The sequence below is a fragment of the Rattus norvegicus genome, chromosome 7 (assembly GCF_021556685.1).
Source record: "Rattus norvegicus strain SHRSP/BbbUtx chromosome 7, alternate assembly SHRSP_T2T, whole genome shotgun sequence".
Taxonomy (NCBI): Eukaryota; Metazoa; Chordata; class Mammalia; order Rodentia; family Muridae; genus Rattus; species Rattus norvegicus.
Genome location: NC_141540.1, coordinates 42,005,701 through 42,023,819, shown reverse-complemented (window position 1 = coordinate 42,023,819; position 18,119 = coordinate 42,005,701). Strand labels below are relative to the sequence as shown.

The 18,119-nt window shown below is 37.9% G+C and overlaps 1 protein-coding gene across 3 annotated transcripts in view; it reads right to left on the bottom strand.

The window, feature by feature from the left end:
* Positions 1–4,616: 4,616 nt before the first annotated feature.
* Dcn (decorin) overlaps positions 4,617–18,119 on the bottom strand; it is a 40,081-nt gene continuing 26,578 nt past the window's right edge. For all 3 annotated transcript variants that reach the window (NM_024129.2, NM_001437772.1, XM_087555993.1), the window contains exons 4-8: positions 17,832–18,045; positions 16,764–16,877; positions 12,449–12,542; positions 8,568–8,706; positions 4,617–5,314 (exon numbers count right to left, since the gene is read on the bottom strand). In NM_024129.2, coding sequence (NP_077043.1) covers positions 5,120–5,314; positions 8,568–8,706; positions 12,449–12,542; positions 16,764–16,877; positions 17,832–18,045 — 756 coding nt within the window. In that variant the 3' untranslated portion in view covers positions 4,617–5,119. The remainder of the gene's footprint in view (positions 5,315–8,567; positions 8,707–12,448; positions 12,543–16,763; positions 16,878–17,831; positions 18,046–18,119) is intronic.

Here is an 18,119-nt window from a genome sequence, read left to right as displayed (position 1 = left end):
CCCTCTTTAGGGTTACTTTCAGCTCTGAATAGCTCCTCCCCAACCAATCTGCTGATGATTCACTGTCATCTACCAGTCATTCTTGCTAACTGCCAGTTGTTCCATGGTTATCTCCCATGTTGCTTTGCACTTCTGCCATGATGACAGAAGGCAGCTGCTCGTCCAAATCACGACCGCGATTGGGTAGATCAGTATGCTGAAATGTTTTCTGATGCATTTCAATTGCTTTTGGTCAAATAGTTAATAAACTCCCAACATTCATCCAGATCTATTTAAACTATCGTATTAAATCATTATGACCTTACATTTCAAACCTTAAATCCCAGTGTCTCATCTAATTGTCATTACTACTACTACTACTACTACTACTACTACTACTACTACTACTACTACTACTACTATTATTATTATTATTATTTAGATTGTATGTCTACCAAAAGGCCTTGTGAGTGTATTTTTGTCTGGCTCTAGATCCACTCTGTGAAAGAAAAATTTACAGTCAATAAGAATGACTGACTATATTTACACAAAGCAATGATGCCAGTTAATTATGCTTATTTAAACTTTAATGTCTGGGGAGATGTTTCAGTAGTGAAATTCCTTGCCATGCAAACACAAAGGCCTGAGTTCAGATCCTCAGCACCAAATAAAAAGCTAGGAGTGGTGGCATGGACCTATAAGCCTAAGGCTAAGAGGCTGGTACAAGTTCATTGCGGACACTCACTCACCAGCCAGGCCATTCTACACTTCAAACTCCAAGGTTTCTGTCTTATAAATCAATCAATTAATTTATTTATTTATAGATGCAGGGTGGTGGACTGTGAGAGGAAGTCTGGTAGGGTCGAGCTAAGGTTAGAAGCCTCAGAGACCCTGAAGGGACGATAGTAGGAGCTTTCCCTGCTTCTGGAACCAGGCCCCTGTCGCATAGCTGAAGCCCCCCTGCAGCCCACCACAGAGAGGTTTGTGGCCATCAGTCATAGTAGGGGCAGCACCCCAAGCCCTGGCACATGTAGATGAGGTATCCTCAACCCCTCAGACAAAACCAATAGGGAGCATGTACTGTCATACCTCAACCCACCCCAAAACTAAATATAAAGATCCTATCCAAAGGAATAAAGTAAGAATTACTTCATTTTCTGAGAGCTTCTGTCATATGAGCTGTAACACTGATGCCAGGGAAGACACCTGCTCTCCTGAAACCAGAAACTCCTCCACACCACCTTGCTAGCTGGTCAGCCTCCTGCCAGCTCAGCATGGCCCATCTCAGAGCAGAGCTTCTGGCGCAACTTCTTGGAGCAACAGAAGGGAAGGCAGCCAAGGAGGCAGAGGTGGAGCAGCTGCAGCAGTGAAGGCAGGAGAGGTGATTCCCCCTCTCTGCTCCAATTCTCTCCCCTTCTCCCGAACCCTCACACCTGGCCTGTCCAGAGATCTCTGTGGAAAGCCTCCGGAACGCAGGCCCACAAATAACTACAGAAGATAACCAGTGATCGATAGAAAAGAAGTCCATTGTTACCACTTCGTCTCCATGTGTATATGCAAGGGACAGTGCACATGAGCATCCAACACAGAAAGTAAATAAATGAGTAGATGAATTATATTTAATTCTATCATTTAACTGTAGTATAACATGCCTAATGTCCTATAGGTATATGTAGTTGGAGGATACTAGAGAGGGTAATGAAAATATAGAACATCTTAAAATTGAATGATGTCATTTAAAAAATTGTCAACAAACCCATGGTTTCTGCTGTAAAGTAATGCTAATTCAAGCCTGTGGTCTGTTAGTTTACTGTAAAGGCTATTGCTATCTTGGGGTTACTTTGAAATGAGTACATACTTTGCTAAAGCACCAGAAAGAAACACCGTGGGAAGTTTACCTTTTGTGTTTATAGCTGTAACCTATAGGCTTATTGCTTGATGTCATTGGAACTTCCTGTCTCATAGAGAAAAGGAATGATAAATGCTGATATGTGGTCCATACAAGCTACTGTAAGTATTGACTATGGCACTGGTAGTAAGTATTTAAGATATGATATGCAGTAAATAACTATATCCTTGTGCTTTCAAGTATGATTTTATCATGATTATTAAACGATGAAGAAGTGTCAGATTCTTGGATTTGAGATGCTTCAGCAGGAAAAGACACAAGTTACCCAAGCCTGGTGACCTTAGTTCAATTCCCAGAACATGTCAAAAAAAGGAAAAAGACTGCACAAAGTTGTCTTCTGGTCTTTACATGTGCACCATGAAAACTCTGGTCCACCACCCCGGAAACACACACACACACACACACACACACACACACACACACACACACACACTAAATACATAAGCATACATGTTATACATAAAATAGTTCTTTGTTTAGGAATGGAGTCCATGAGGATCTCCCCATTTCTGTTTCATCGTGTCTATTGGTGACATTGTCCAGGTCTTCTTGTTTAGGTTGAAGAATCACCGGTAAAATTCACCTTTTATTTATAATAAACACAATCTCACATAATATTTCCGTGTTTCTAGCCTTAATACTCTTTCTGGCCCCTCTTCTTCAATGTTCTCTGAAAATTAGGAGCATTATAGATATATCCACTGATACTGTGTTCTTTAAAATCAGATGATCTCTGCATTGTGACTAGTCCTGGTTTTCTGTATTGATCTTTCATTGTTGCAAAGAGACACTTTTCCAGTAAGGATTGGGAACTATGCTTGTCTATGGGTATAAGAATAAACATTTAAAATAAAGTGAGGAATTTCGCTAGTTTATTAAAGTGGTGATAATAGATTCTCCTCTAAGGCCTGTGACATCACAAGTCATTGAGTCACATGTACTTGACTACATTTCCAGTGTTCATCACAATTCCCTCCTGTGATGTGTTCCTTAACTCCGTTCAGATGTTGGTTACCACTAAGCTATGAATACAGACATTGTGCTTTCAGGGACATCTTGGAATCCTAGTTGTTATAGTTAATGGATTTCACAGCTGGGTGAGACTTTTATTTCCCGCCCCCTGGGAGCGTCCAAAGCACTTTGTAGGACTATGAAAGTAGTATTCAGGGAGTAGGCATTGAGGTCTGATACAGCTCTGGACCTCCAAGTCTTGTGTCTGAACACATGAAGTTTTCAACATGAGGGGTTTACTTTTAAAGTCTCCAAGGCAACTGAGGGGAGTGAATTGTTTTGGAGACGCATGTATTCTCCTGACCAGCAACCTTAAGGAGTTTCTTATGCCTGGTATTGAGATGAATATTAGATAGTTTATGGCTCTGGAGGAGAGCATTATCAGTGTAAGAGGTTCAACTACATATATGTGTGTGTGTGTGTGTGTGTGTGTGTGTGTGTGTGTGTCTAATTCTAAATGAGTCAAAAACATCAATGTGAAACTTGAAACACAAACAAGTAGGAGAAAACAAAGGGAGGGTCCTATAAGACATAAGCAAAGAAAAGTGTATCTGAATAGGACTCTATTTGCTCTGGAATAAGGCTAGCAATTAACCTCATAAAAATAAACAGGGGTTTGCATGGCTACAGAGACATGAGTTGAGTGAAGAGGAAGCCCACAAATTCAGGAAAGTAAAAGGAGACCATGCCAATCACGGGGAGGAGCGCTTGAAAGGGCACTAATTGGACACAAATGAATTGAAGGGGGAAATTGACAAATTGGAGGGGGCATGGTCATCGGGGGAGATAGGAATATAGAAGGAGAGGAAAGGAAGAGAGACAATAGCCTTCAAAACATCTGAAAGAGCCAAAGGGAGTCAACGTCTTTGTTTGGATGAGGATGCTGTTAGGTTTCAACCTGAGTTCCCTTCTGTGAAAGCTGGTTTTAATAATATTCACACATCAGAGATCGGGAAATGACGTGTAAGAATTAGAAAAAAACTCACAGTGCCTTCTAGACACTCTGAAATAATAGGCTTGCCTGTTCAGAGAAGGTAAAATAGCAGGTTAAGTTCATATTCTGCAGCCTGGAATTGAAAGGAAGTAGCTTAGGACAGGGCAGTTAATGCTAAAGGAGGAGGCAGAGAAAGTTGGGGAGATCTCCATGTGAGCTGAACCTGAAGGCTCGCCCCAAATAATGGGCACATCCCTTTTGGTTAAAACCAAGGCTTAATTGTCTGTCTTATGATTGCTGACTAGAATATAGCCAACTCCGTTGCAGAAACAGGCTGTTCTTACATACTTCCCCACTAGGTACGTCACCAACATTCCAAGTCATACATCCTCTAAGTTCTGCTGCCCACTCCTGACACATATTTAAGCCTGACTTGATAGCTGTTTTGAATCCCCAAAAGCCAGTGGCTAACTAACGGAAGCATCTATTCCTTATACATCAGTGAATGCAGAAATGTCTAGATAAACGGTCTGATTTGTAGGCGTCCTAGTTTTAAAGCTGACTTCATATTAGTACTGGAATATGAAGTCTCTATGCTAATAAGAGAGAATCTGCTTCATGCTTTCTAAGCATAATACTGGATGTATATAATATACATTGTCACTCTCAAATGTAAATAAAAGTAGTAGAATTAATGCTAAGAATTTTGAAAATAGATACTATTACTGTCAATTGCCCAGAAATTTCAAAAATATTTAGAATTAAACATTTACAAAATATCCATTTTGAATGCATTTTTTAAATTTTATTGTTTTTCAGTATGACAGTGAAAATTTTACATAGCCCATGTTGAACTTAGATATTCAAATAAGACTTTACCAATAATAAAGGAGATTAATACATTGCTAGAGTTCTACATTTGACTTTATGTCAAAAGAGTCAATTTAGCTCTATGAATTACAGAAGACTTTGTATTCTGTTCCTTTTAGCTTTATTAAATGTTGACATCTATGATTACACCAGACTTCGATACCTCAGTTCACATCTACAGAAAATTTTAAAAGTGATTCTGAATACTACAGATAAAATATTTTTATTGTAGGTAATTATTCAATCTGTATATTTGGCTTGATGCATGATAAGTCATACGGGAAAGGCATCCGCGCTATACTTGAATTTCCAGAATCTAGCATTCTTTCTTTTTCAAAATATTTTTTTCTTTTTAGCAATAATATTGACAGATTGGTTTTTTTGTTCCCGATTATAAAAATGAGGCTGTTTGGGAGTTACTTGTAGTTCCCAAGTTGAATGGTAGAGCGCCCGAAGACACATCTGAAGGTGTGTGGGTGAATTTGCCAATACCGGACAGGGTTGCTATAAAGACTCACGGCAGTGTAGGAAGTCTTCCTAGTCTGGTATGAAGGGAGGCAGAAGTCATGCTGCCCAACTTCGGAGATGTTGTTGTTATGAAGGTAGACGACCTACAACAGGAAGTAGTATGCAAAGATTATTCTCCATTTTGGTATTGAGGTTCTTCACGTAAATCCTATTTTTAATTTGGACAGTGTGTTATGAATGGGTAACCATTCCCCGAGCCAAATTTCATTTTCTGCCTTCCTTTCAAAGTTGCTTCTCCTTCCTCCACATGCCCTGTCTCTGTAAGTTGCATGCTAGTCACTCTAGATGTGCAGGCTAGAGGCATGACACTTGCGATCCGCTTCCGCACCATCGGTCCCACCACCTTATCTTCAAAGTGCACACATGGTGCAGTGACCCTCGTGTCCACTTCCTCAACCCAGCCTAAGCCTCTGGGGCCTCGACTCCAACTATTAACATTGCCAACAGCTCTTCTTATATTCTCCTTTGGTTTCCAAAAACCCATTCTGTCATTTTACATGACAGAGGAATCCCGAGGAAAGTATAGTAAAAAAAAAAAAAAATGCCATGCCACAATGTAAATTGTAAGGGAGACTCTCCATGACACAAAAGTGAATTACACTTTGTCATTTCCTGCAGAAGTTAAAATGAATCCGTACCAAGGGCCTTCACATCTTGCAGCCTGAAGCCATTCTCCTTGAGCCTGTATTGTATCCTGTTACTGTCCGAGCGCAGCCCATTGTCACACACAGGCTTCCTCACCAACAGAAACTTCACCAAGACACCTAAAGGCTTGTAGCCTCATTTCCTCATAACAGCCAAGCCTTCTCTTGTTTTCCCTGACATTCTTAATTCAGAGATTTTGTCTTTATCTAGACTCATAGAAGCTATCACTAAACAATGTTTTATGCATTTATTTGATTTCTTAGACAATATATCTTCACATTCATGTCTCTCCCCTACCTTTTAGATTCTAGTTTTCTAGAAGACTATGCAACCATACTCCCAACCAACAGAGATAGTTACCAGTGAACCTTCTAGTGGATGGCCCATGAATATATGAGCAGCACAAATTGAACTCTGTGCTTTACACACACATACACACACACACACACACACACACACACACACACACACACACACAGACAGACAGACAGACAGACAGACAGACAGAGTGCAAGGAGCATATGATGTTTGAGGGGTTGAGGATTGAGACACGGACACAAGAGCGTTAGAGGGAGGAGGGATAACAGGTAAATATAATACATGTAGGCAAAATACTTTGTCTTATGCACGAACCTCTCAAAGAATTAAAACTTTATAATGGAAATAAAAAATTAATATTTATAAGTTTTACAAAAAAATTGAGAAATCCTTAGGATCGTGAAGAAAAGAAGTAAATAGGATGCAGGTTCTAAAAATTAGGGAGACAGAGCTCAGTATAGTTCTTTTCCAATATGTTACTGTGGAAATAATTTCCTTAAATTCAACAAACTTCAAAGCATCACACTCAGTTGTCTTCCTTTGTGACTGACGAGATAAAGTATGCTGCCACTTGAAGCTTAGAGCCAAATATATGAATCAAGATGACATGAAGTGGCATCAAGAGGAACAGAAGATGTTTTCTACTGTGCTCCCTTCTTTAATGTGCCTGCTAAAGCAATTCCACGCTCTCTGTAGTGCCTGCTAAGCTAATGAGAAAAAAACACAAAGGAAAAAGGTGATGGTGGAACCGAAACACAAAACAGAGCTCCACAGAAACCTTAACAGTTAAAAAAGACAGCTCATTTCCTCAGGTCTTCTAAGTCACTCATTTAAAAAACAAACGGCAACAAAGTCTATTAATCCACTAACCCTGCGAAGCCCCCTCACTGAAAATAATCAACACCCGAGAGAAAACATGTGAAGTGTTTTGCTCATTACCATGTCAAACACTCATTAAACTCAGTCAAAGTCACATTTCTTGCCAGTTGAACTTGGAGTTTATCTCCACAACTAAGGGAGATGAGTCCTTTGCTTTTCATATTACTGAGAGCAGAGCGGAAGATCAGACTGATCTGAGCCACCAGCAACACAGATATGTTATTTTACCTGTAATATGTGTCAAAATATTGTTCCTGAGATACAGTGATTGAACTTAACAACTATTTAAATAAAAAGAGCTTTTGAATAGAATAATGTTAGGACCAAAGTCTTTAAACCCTAGCACTTGAGCTACAGAGGCAGAAGAACCTCTGTGCATTTGAGGTTAGCCTGGTCTACATAGTGAGCTCCAAGATAGCCATGGCTACAAAATGATTCATCTCAAACAATCAAAAACAAAACAAATCAAAATGGAAAAAAATTTTAACACACACACACACACACACACACACACACACACACACACCCTCACTGAAAGTCAGTGGTGTAAATCTATCTAAAAGTACTGGATTTTCGTTATAGTTTTATTTTTTTCTTAAGTGTGTAACTTGAATAAACATTGTTTTAATTTTAATTTCTCAAAGTAGCACTGGAAGTCTGGCATTATACATAATTATTTTAGTCACTACTTAGTAAGTAGGATTGGTTTTTTTTTGTAGATTTATAGACACTGAGACTATCAAACGACAACTGGTCCCAGTATTTCTATCTTTATCAAGTTATATAATTTGATAATTTATATAAAATTGAGTCAGTGCGTTGCTTTTTTCTACTTTTGGCTTATAGTTAAACCTTGCTTATTCTACATCACTCTTCACACCATCTTTGGCCATTGCTTTTTACGACAGGTACCTATGTGTTACACTGATCAATGACCTTGGATCAGGCTAAACTGATAAGAAACATTTATTTTAGCAGTGAGTTTTATAAAATAACCAAGGAGCATTTGTTTTGAGAATTAATAAGCCAAACATGTTTCCTGCAGAAGAATGTATACATGACAATTTTTAAATTTCCTTTCCATACAATGGTTTGAGTTTTGTATCCTCCCAAGTTCATGTTTTAAAACCTTCAATAACACGGGGTGTGAGATGGACCTATGGAAGTGACCAGTCACAAATGGGATTGCTACCCTTACAGGACGGTACTTTCTACCATGTGACAATAAGGGGTGACATCAGGAACTCAATATCTATGTGAAGCCCTCACCAGAACCTAGCCATACTGGCGTTCTGAGTTCAGGCCATAAATGTTCTTCAAACCTCCACCTCACGCGATTTTGTTACACTAAAGAGCCATGACATAAAAAAAAAAACAAAAACAAAACAACAACAACAAAAAAAACCCTCTGTGGAGAGTTCCCTTCTTCCCAGAATCACCCTGGGAAGACTCTTCTCAGGATAGGTCTCATAAACAGGACTGGCTTTGCGTTACCTGGACATATTTATGCTGTGCCAGCCCAGCAGGCACTCTGAGGAGTTTGTTGTTGTCCAAGTGGAGCTCCCTCAGATGAGGAACATTAGCCAGACTGCCATTTTCCACAACGGTGATGCTATTGAAGCTCAAACCCAGCCTGCAGAGGAGAACAGAAATTGGTGTGCACAGTAGCCAGGAATGCCTTTCTTATAGTCAGTAGGCAATTGAGCAAACAGTAACACACCATTGCTTTTGCATCAGCTGTTCCTGTCAGAGTGTTTTTCTTTCAACCATTCTGAGCCTAGGAAAACCTGTACTCCCTGTGTGTGCGTGAGCAATGTGTGTGTGTGTGTGTGTGTGTGTGCAGTGTGTGTGTCTATGTGTGTGTCTGTGTGTGTCTCTGTGTGTGTCTCTGTATGTGTGTGTCTGTGTGTGTCTCTATGTGTGTGTCTGTGTGTGTCTATGTGTGTGTGTCTGTGTGTGTGTCTGTGTGTGTCTGTGTGTGTCTATGTGTGTGTGTCTGTGTGTGTCTGTGTGTGTGTCTGTGTGTGTGTGTCTGTGTGGTGTGTGTGTGTGACTGTGTGTGTGTCTGTGTGTGTTTAAGTGCAAGTCTGTTTGAGGGTGCATGGCAGATAAACTGTATGTGCATTGGTTCAGAGGACTGATGTCAACACTGGATACCTTCTTCATAATTTTCCACTTTAGGTTTTGAGACAGTCCTTACGGAACCCTGAGCCCATTAATTTGCAAAACTAGCTAGTCAGTAAGTGCCAGAGATTCTCTTGTGTTTTTTTGTTCCAGAGTAAGTGCTGCCATGTCTTGGTTTTTGCATAGGGAATCTGAACTCGGGTAGTCATAACCACACAGCAATCACTTTACCAATAGAAATGTCTCCACCCCTGACACACCCCAAAGCCTGTTCTTAACTCTCAATAAACACTCTGCTGTAGCATCCTGAGAAATCCTTGGAAAATATCAAAGGCAGTGCTATGACTTAGCTACTACTTGTATGCCGTTCCTTTGAAATAGCACTTGTCTTATAGCATGTCCAGTTCTAGCATAGAATCAGAGTAGAATTTGACATATTCGACAAATAACCACAAGTTGATTTCTATATGTAATGAACACGTAGATTCACTTGGTAAAAGACAAAAAGAAATAGTATCCTTTTAGTCACTTTGGAACTGGAGTAACTGCCCATTTATCATAAACATTTATTCACAGAAAATTGAAGGAATAACATTCTAAAACATTAATAAACCTGCTTTCTAGAACAAGCAGTGGAATTAGAGTGTTGTATTAGATAAAACTTCCCCAGTGATCCTTTAAATGCACTCTTGATCAGCCTGGTGTGAGTTTCATTTCTTCCCTCTCAGACATCTGACTCATTTCTCTATGTTACATAAGTTTAATATGGTTGAGGTCTTGGTTTCTTTTTTTTTTAATTAAAAGCATAATGAATGAGAATTCTATGATATTAATGCGATTCCAAGCCAGAAGAATTGGCTTGGAGGCATGACTTGTTCATTAAACCTTCTGGGGATAAAAGTCCCCAAAGCAGAGTGATGTCGATCCATAGGGCAGAGAGTGGTTGACCACAGAATAGTGAAAGAGATCAAACAGCTGCAAAGAGGGAGATGTTAATCACGCATCTTCACACTTGAGAGAGGCCTGGAGATTGCAGAGTGGTTTCCCAACCCTTTAGGTAGGACCAGACTTGAGCCCCTTAGACTTTAGATACTGGCCTCACATAATTAAAGACCCTTATATATGGTCTTGCCTTAATTTTCAAACCATTGAATAATGAGAAATACAACAGTTTGATGGTTTAATGAGAAGGTTTTCCCCCCCTAGATTTGATTATGAAAGAAATGTATTTGATAAACTGAAGTATTTAGTTATTTGACCCTACAGATACAGCAATTATATGGAAAATGATTAAAATGTGCAGATTTGGGGGCATAAGTAGAATCACTAATTGTTTTAACTATTGATTATTAATTTGACATTTTGCTTAAAACACTAGACTTTCCCTTCCTCTTAGATGTCTGTCTATTACTTATGGATCTTGCTTTTCTACGTCAGAGTTGTGTCTCCTATACCTTGTGACATTCCAAGTCCTTGTTTTCAATTAAGCACTGGAATATTTCTTTTAAATTATAGAATTCCCAACAACTTCTCAAGAGTAATGCTATTTTAGAGTGTTTATTCCTATAATCAATCACTCAGTGTTTTTGAGGGTCTATATTTCTCCATGGATTAAAGGAAACAGCAAAAGCCATGTTTACTATTGCAAAATATTTGACCTAAAAAAAGGACATGATGACACACATGTATGTGTATGTCATGTATATATCTACAGATGACTGTATGGACATGTATTTCTTTTTGCTGGTTTAGATTTTTTTTTTAATTTTCAACACCAATACATTTGTTGTGTTCAAACCACTCAATAATAAGATGGTTTGAGGGTTTAATGAAAAATTTTTTCCTAAATTTGATGATAAAAGAAGTATATTTGATAAACTCAAGTATCTAGTTATTTGATCCTACAAATACAGTAATGATATAGAATATTAAACTTACCAAGAAACCTGAATTTTTTATTATCCCTTTCACAATTTATTAGAACTTTAGCTCCTGTTCAAAAGCACGTGTCATCAGCGTTAGAGTTTAGAGTTACAGGATCTATTTACTGCTTCTCTTGTAAGATAAAATTTTTTTCTAAAGAAACATATATTTTGAATATTGCCCTTTTTGAACCTTAAAGTCTTCCACTTTTATACCACTGCCATTAATCATCATAATAATAATAACCTGAAAATAAGATTCTAATGGCGATGTAATAAATAATGCAACTTATCTGCCCCCTCTTGTCTGCAGCTAGAGGGAATTATTTAATAAAGAAAAATGAGTGATATATGATGTAATACTACTGTGATGAAGATTTTTATATCAGAGACTCTGGTTAAATTTTTCTATATGGAACTTTTCTTATTACTTGTGATACTACGGAGGAAATTGTAGCTGTAGTCACCATGGCATATTTATATTTTCTCTTCAGCATCTACTGTGTCATTGGGGATTACATACAAAAATAGGGAATGGGACCTCGTGTATTAACTCGGTCACTGATGTTTCTCTACAATAAAGAGACGTGCTTTGTGTAGTCATTCATTGGCCATGTTGACTTGGCATAATGCTACAGCAGGAACATTGCTTTTTAAGACTATTCAGCTATATGCTTGTCAGGGACAGAGTATTCCTCGAAAACTACCAAACAAGCTCGTCTCATTGGCTTACTTTTTCTTATGTAATCAAGTTTGAAGCACAGGGGGATTGAATCCAAGTTAGAAAGCAGACGTCTGGTCATAAACATTTGTACAGTTAGGCAATGCCACAAAATTTTTTTTTCTTTTGTGAGCCTGAAGTAACTGTACAATGGCATTTTCTTTTAAGCCATTAAGAGAATATGGGTTAGATAATTTTGGTGCCATTTCTCTCAAAGTAATATTTCAATGCCCATACAAGTGTCATTTGAACACATTCTCAAATTTGGGACAAACTGTTTATAGTCTTTCTTAACTTTCTTTTTGATCACATTGAATTAGAGTATATTAAGTGGACATTTGGAACCTGTTTTAACTGGGCACCTGTATAAAAGAAGTATAAGCAATACAGTATTCACATGACATAAAAAACAAGTGACCAATTTTGTTGTCTACAGTAATTGTAATAGTTCATTGACTTTTGCCAAGAAATCATCCAGTAAGCTGGAGTTTTACTTAAAAACAACAATAACGTGTGATAGTTTTAAAAACTTGATAGAGCATTGTGTTTCTAAAGATGAATAACACCCTCCCCTTGGCGTCCTTGATAGAAAGTGACGTATTTCTTACTTAGACAAATTAGACATTCCTTTCAGGCTGGCTGCATCAACTTTGGCGATCTTGTTGCCATCCAGATGCAGTTCACTGATAGAAGTGGGCAGACCTGGAAGAAACAAGCAGAAGAAGATGCTGAGTTGGCCAACAAACGTGATGAATACAGAATATACTTCAATGGGTACCCATGCTGTGAGTTTCTAAACACCGTTTCAAATCATTTTGGTATCCATCCTTTTCCTTCTTTCTTTTTATAAAAACAAGGCTCACACTTTAAACTGATGTGGTACTTTACGGCTTTTATCTTAGAGACACATTGAGTGAGGCTAAGGACTGTTTGTATCAAGCGACAGATTTTTGGCCTGACAACTGTAGAACCGAAGTCAAACACCGACTCTCGTGACTGTCTCCACCTGCGTCGGTGAGCTTACTTACATTGCCATTATTGTATTAAAAAAACTCATGATGCAAGGGCATGAAATGAGGAGATTGACTGTAGTGCAGGGATTACGTATCAGTGTATCAGCTAAGTCTATGTATAAATGCAAGGAGATATTTTATTTGCAAGGATTATTCATAGCGAGTATTCAGTGCATTGTGCAGGTGTTGGCCCTTAGACATCTTTGTGAGAGCATTTGATGCCTGCACACTATGCTACCCAGCAACATCTAATACTTATGTGGACCTATTAAATTCAGACTGGTTCCTCAGAAGAGGGGTTGCAGAGCCCTATAATCCAGTAACCTGACGTTATGTAGAACACCTGAGCAAATAATCTAAGATCCAAAGGGCCCACTAAACTCAACACTGCTTCTTGAATGGTTGTTCATTCCACAGATTTAGTAAAGTAAATGGTAAGCAGTATTTGAACTTTTCATTTCTTCCTGCCTTTAAAGGACATGGCTGGTCATAATGCAGCGTTTTGCTTTAGTGAGTAGCAACAGCTACAAGAAAATAGTGAATTGATACCTATAGATCTAGTACCTGGTTGAAGTAAGATTGATTGATTGAATGATTTTTGTAAAGACACAGAATATGGAAATAACAGATATCATTACTGTGAAGTTTGCATTACATCCAGCAAATTATGTTAATAATTTTATTTATTGACATAATTTTATGTTTGTTTTAAAATTTTCCATTTTTTCAGGGAAGTACATTTTTGAATAGCTTGTTCTATGAAGACAAATGAAGAATAAATAGTCAAATAAGCAGATAGATAAGCTTCCACTGGCTCTGCCACTGGTGTGTATCAAACACTGACTGTGTCGCTTTGCTCAATAACATCAAGGTTGTTTATTTTGTAACTCCCCTCCTTGGTAAGGAAGCAGACTCAAAGTTATACCTTTGTCAATTTTAAACAGGACGTGTACTTTGCCCCCATCGAGAGAGGAGAGTATAAGATATCATTCTTTAAGCCAAAGAAAATGAAATAATTGAATTTTGCTCATGAATAAATATTAGGAAATCATAATGATGTTTGTAATAAAAATAGTTCAGCCACTAGTTTCTTCTGGACATAAATAAATCAAAACTTAAAAGTTCTCCTGTGTGACAAAAAAAATGTAAAGCAAATTCAAGATACAGAAGTCCTTCTCTAGCCCAATGAAATGTTGCTGTTGCTGTTGCCATTGCTGTTTTAAGCAGCGCTACTGGAATACCACTATGCAGCTCTACTATGGCTGCTTCCTGGCTACTAAATGCTGCTCTTCTCTCGAATGAGTTTCCCAAAAGTAAAGGCCTGGAGGAATTTGACTATGGGGGGAAAAAGGTTACACTATTTCAGGGAAGTGAACTTTAAATGACCCGCATCATCTTTCCCCATAGTGACATTTGGCCAAGGAGTCTGTTCTTTAGTGATATGTTGGTTTCTTGTTTTTCTTTTTAACTTTGTCATTTGGGGGAGAAAATAAAAGACCAGCTTGGTACAGGTATTTTACCTATAAAGAATACAAGCCTTATTCTATTTATTAATCCCCAGTTTAGTGCTAGGATATACATGACATTAAAATTTCCACTTGCAGTTGATTAAACTCATGCATTACAGATGTGAATATTTAATCTAAAGTCAAAGAATGCCTTGACTATGCTACACCCCTTACTGGATTGGTTTAACGCAAAACTACAGTATTACAATCTCTACTGCACTGACTTTGCATTTCCAGGAGTTATGGGAGAAAATTTAACCAGGCTCTTGTGAGGTGCAGGCATAAGGTTCCCAGCCTAGTAACAATAAATCGAGAAATACATATATGAGTGAGGAAAAGAACTTCAGTCAAATAGTTGATCCTAGGAACTCTGATGTCTCCAATCAAAATCTCAGCCCCATCAATTCTCATCTCTAAAACCCTGATATATAACTCAACTTCCTAATCCCTGATTTTCTCATGAAACAGTACTGCTAGATAGGGACACTTAAATCCATAAAACGTGTATGGCACAGTATCTAGCACTTATGGGTGCTTAATTAATTGTAATTGTAAGTTCTGTGATTAAGACGAATTCAATGAAAGCAAGCCTGAGGTGATGATACTTAGTTCCCAGGATAGAAAGAACAATAAAAAGTAAAGGAAAACAGACACCACGTGATGAAATTTGCCACTGCAAGACACTTTTGGGGACTGCAAAGTCAAAGTCAAAATTTATGACTAATGTAAGTCACATGATAGCAGCAAACACTGGGAAATTTTCAACTGCTTCACTTCCAAAACTTTAAGATATTATGGCTATATTAGGCATAGCTCACAGTATGCATCCAGAGTAGATAGTATGCATGGACACACACTTCTCAGTTTGTATAGCTATACTGCACCTCAGAGTCTGAAGAACAGGATCTGCAGAACCCTGTGTGCCAAAATCTTCTGATGTTTACCTTCATTGTATAAATGATATGTTTGCATCAAACCTATGTGCGTGTGTCTTTAGTTTCTAAATTATCTTAATATTATACATTTGATACACATATAAAACCTTTTAAGTATTTTTGATCCATAGTTAATTGAATATATGTGGATATATATTGATTTTCCTTTTCTTTATATAAAAAGAGCATTAGTTGCATTCAAAAATTAGATATTCAAAATAAACATATCTTTTACATTATAAATAAAAATGTGCTAACCTAGCTATCTATCTTATTCATTAATCTATTACACAACATGCCTATGTTACATATATAATACACACACACACACACACACACACATATATATATATTATATATATGCCTATCCTCAGGGCACCAAAACCACCCTCTGTATAAAAAGACTGTGAGGTAGGTTGGGGTTTGCAGAAGGTTTCTATGGTCTAATTATATTTAAGAGTTAATTTTGTAAAAGCACAGTAAAAAATAACCAATGTTTCTTATAGATGAGAATTTGCATCTAGTCCCAGTTTCAGAACAGAGCATCTGTGCTCGGGAGGTCTGGATTGAGGGATAGGTAGGAAATATGGAGAGACTTTTTTGAGACTGTACTTTAAGGTAGGAGGAAATTGAAATTCAAGGCACTTTTTTAAATGTGTTTTATCACCTTTTATGGTTCACCAGGACAGGCTTCTATATGGCAGCAAAAGCAGGTTTGGATCTGATGAATGTGACCACCCTTAAATGGTCTGGTTCTGGTTGACACAGAAACAGTCTCCTACCCACTCACATGCCTCCAGTGTACATTGGTTAAGCTTAAAACTTCAATCCATTTTCAAATGAGAAAATAGGAGGCATTATTAGTTCCTTACTTATCTATAAACCACGTGTTTTGCTATTTACCTTTGAGACAGACCCTAACCCTAAGAACTTGAGAGTCCTTGAACTCTCAAATTCAAGTGAAAACTTGAATCCAAGATCCTCATGTCTACATTCTCTTTGATCACCAAAACTAAGTGATCAATTAGATCTCCTTACTGAGATGCTGATGTATGGAAAGTTTTGTGGTGACAAGAATTCTCTACAGGATTGGAAAAGTAAGCTCACACTTAACTCAGTTTCAGAAATACTACTAGGAATATGTTTTTTCCTTATTCTTTTTTAAAACTTAGTGCTAATGCACTTTTACTATGTTTTTTTTCTTTAGGAAACCATAAAGGCAGAATACAAGTTTACTGCATCTTAAGTACCACCTTAAAAAAGGATTTTAAGGTCATTCTATGTGTGCCTACATGACCCAATTGTCAACCAGGTTCTAGAAACACCACGCCAGGAATTGAGAGTTCATTGAGGCTAAGGTTTGCCACGTGTGCCCCAATTTTAACCTCCACAATCATTTATTTAAAAATTATTTCAAAAATGTTGAGGTTGACTTTTTTCAAAACATTTTGGAGAATTTCCTGTCACCTTGAGGAATAGCAGTTATGTTGGTGTCTGAGATGCGGATGTATCCGAGACCCTTCATTCCCTGCAAGGCTCCATTTTCAATCCCAGAGTTTTTCAGTGGGTTGCCGCCCAGTTCTACAAAGACAAAAGGTGCAAATTAGATGGAATATATGATGTCTGCCTGTTTCAGTGAGGATTCTAGAAAGAAAAAAACACATTTTTTAGCTTCATAACTTCTTGATTGAGAAACCAGATTCTTTCAGAGAGCATCAAAACCAAATGAAACTTTATCCTACTAAAACAAAACCTGCTGTTATGGGACAGAAAATGGACCCATAACCCCAACACTAGAGAGGTTCTGACAGGAAGTTCAACATTCAAGGGCAGATTGAATCTCCTTCAATGCAATGAAACAATGTATGAATTAATTAATTAACTAGTTAGTCAAAGAAATAATAAAAGCATGTATTTGTTTAAAAAAACAAAAAACCAATTTATTAAAAAAAAAGCCATGGCAGTATTTGTAATTCTTCCAGAAATCTAAGCAGGTGTTAATATATAAATAATGCTGTATGCTAGAGATTTCCTAAGCAATTTTAAATATTATTAGAGAATTTAAAGCTATCATTTTCAAAACAATTATATAAAGTTACATTAAATAATCTCTCTCTCTCTCTCTCTCACACACACACACACACACACACTCACGTGCGCACATGTGCCACACACACACACACACACCACAAAACCTTACTTTTAGAAGGCAAATAAGCTACAGATGTGTTGTGTTCAGAACACAATGAAACTCTGCTATGGAAAGGTTGTCCCAAATCTCTTTCATGAAGCACTGTCTACTCTATATCCTGCTTATCTGATCAGATATGGTCAGCCTTCCCTCCATGCCAGATCACCAAGGTCAAAGAAGAAAGAGTCTGGCACAGGTGTCTTGTCTCCTTTCTTGGGACAAGACCGATAGTCACACAGTCTTCTGACACACAGGACTCACTTGAGCTCATCCCCTTCCTGCAGTTAGGGATTCCCCAAAATGTCATCATGTCCCCTAGGTCCTGATCTTCAAGCTATAATTACCTATGACAATCATACGGTTCAGTCCATTGAACACAGATTTCTTCAGTTTGGTGATCTCATTGTCGTGGAGTCGAAGCTCCTGGAGTGTTTTGGGCAATTTTTCGGGCAGCTCCTTTAGGTGGTTCTTAGACAGATAAAGCCTTTCCAACTTCACTAGAGGTTTAAATGCCTCTGGGCTGATCTTGCTGATCTTGTTGTTGACAAGGATCAAGGTCTGTAGAAAGTGAAGAAAACAGTACCTGAAATCGGAGAGCTTCCACACACAGACACATGACATACATGTAACCA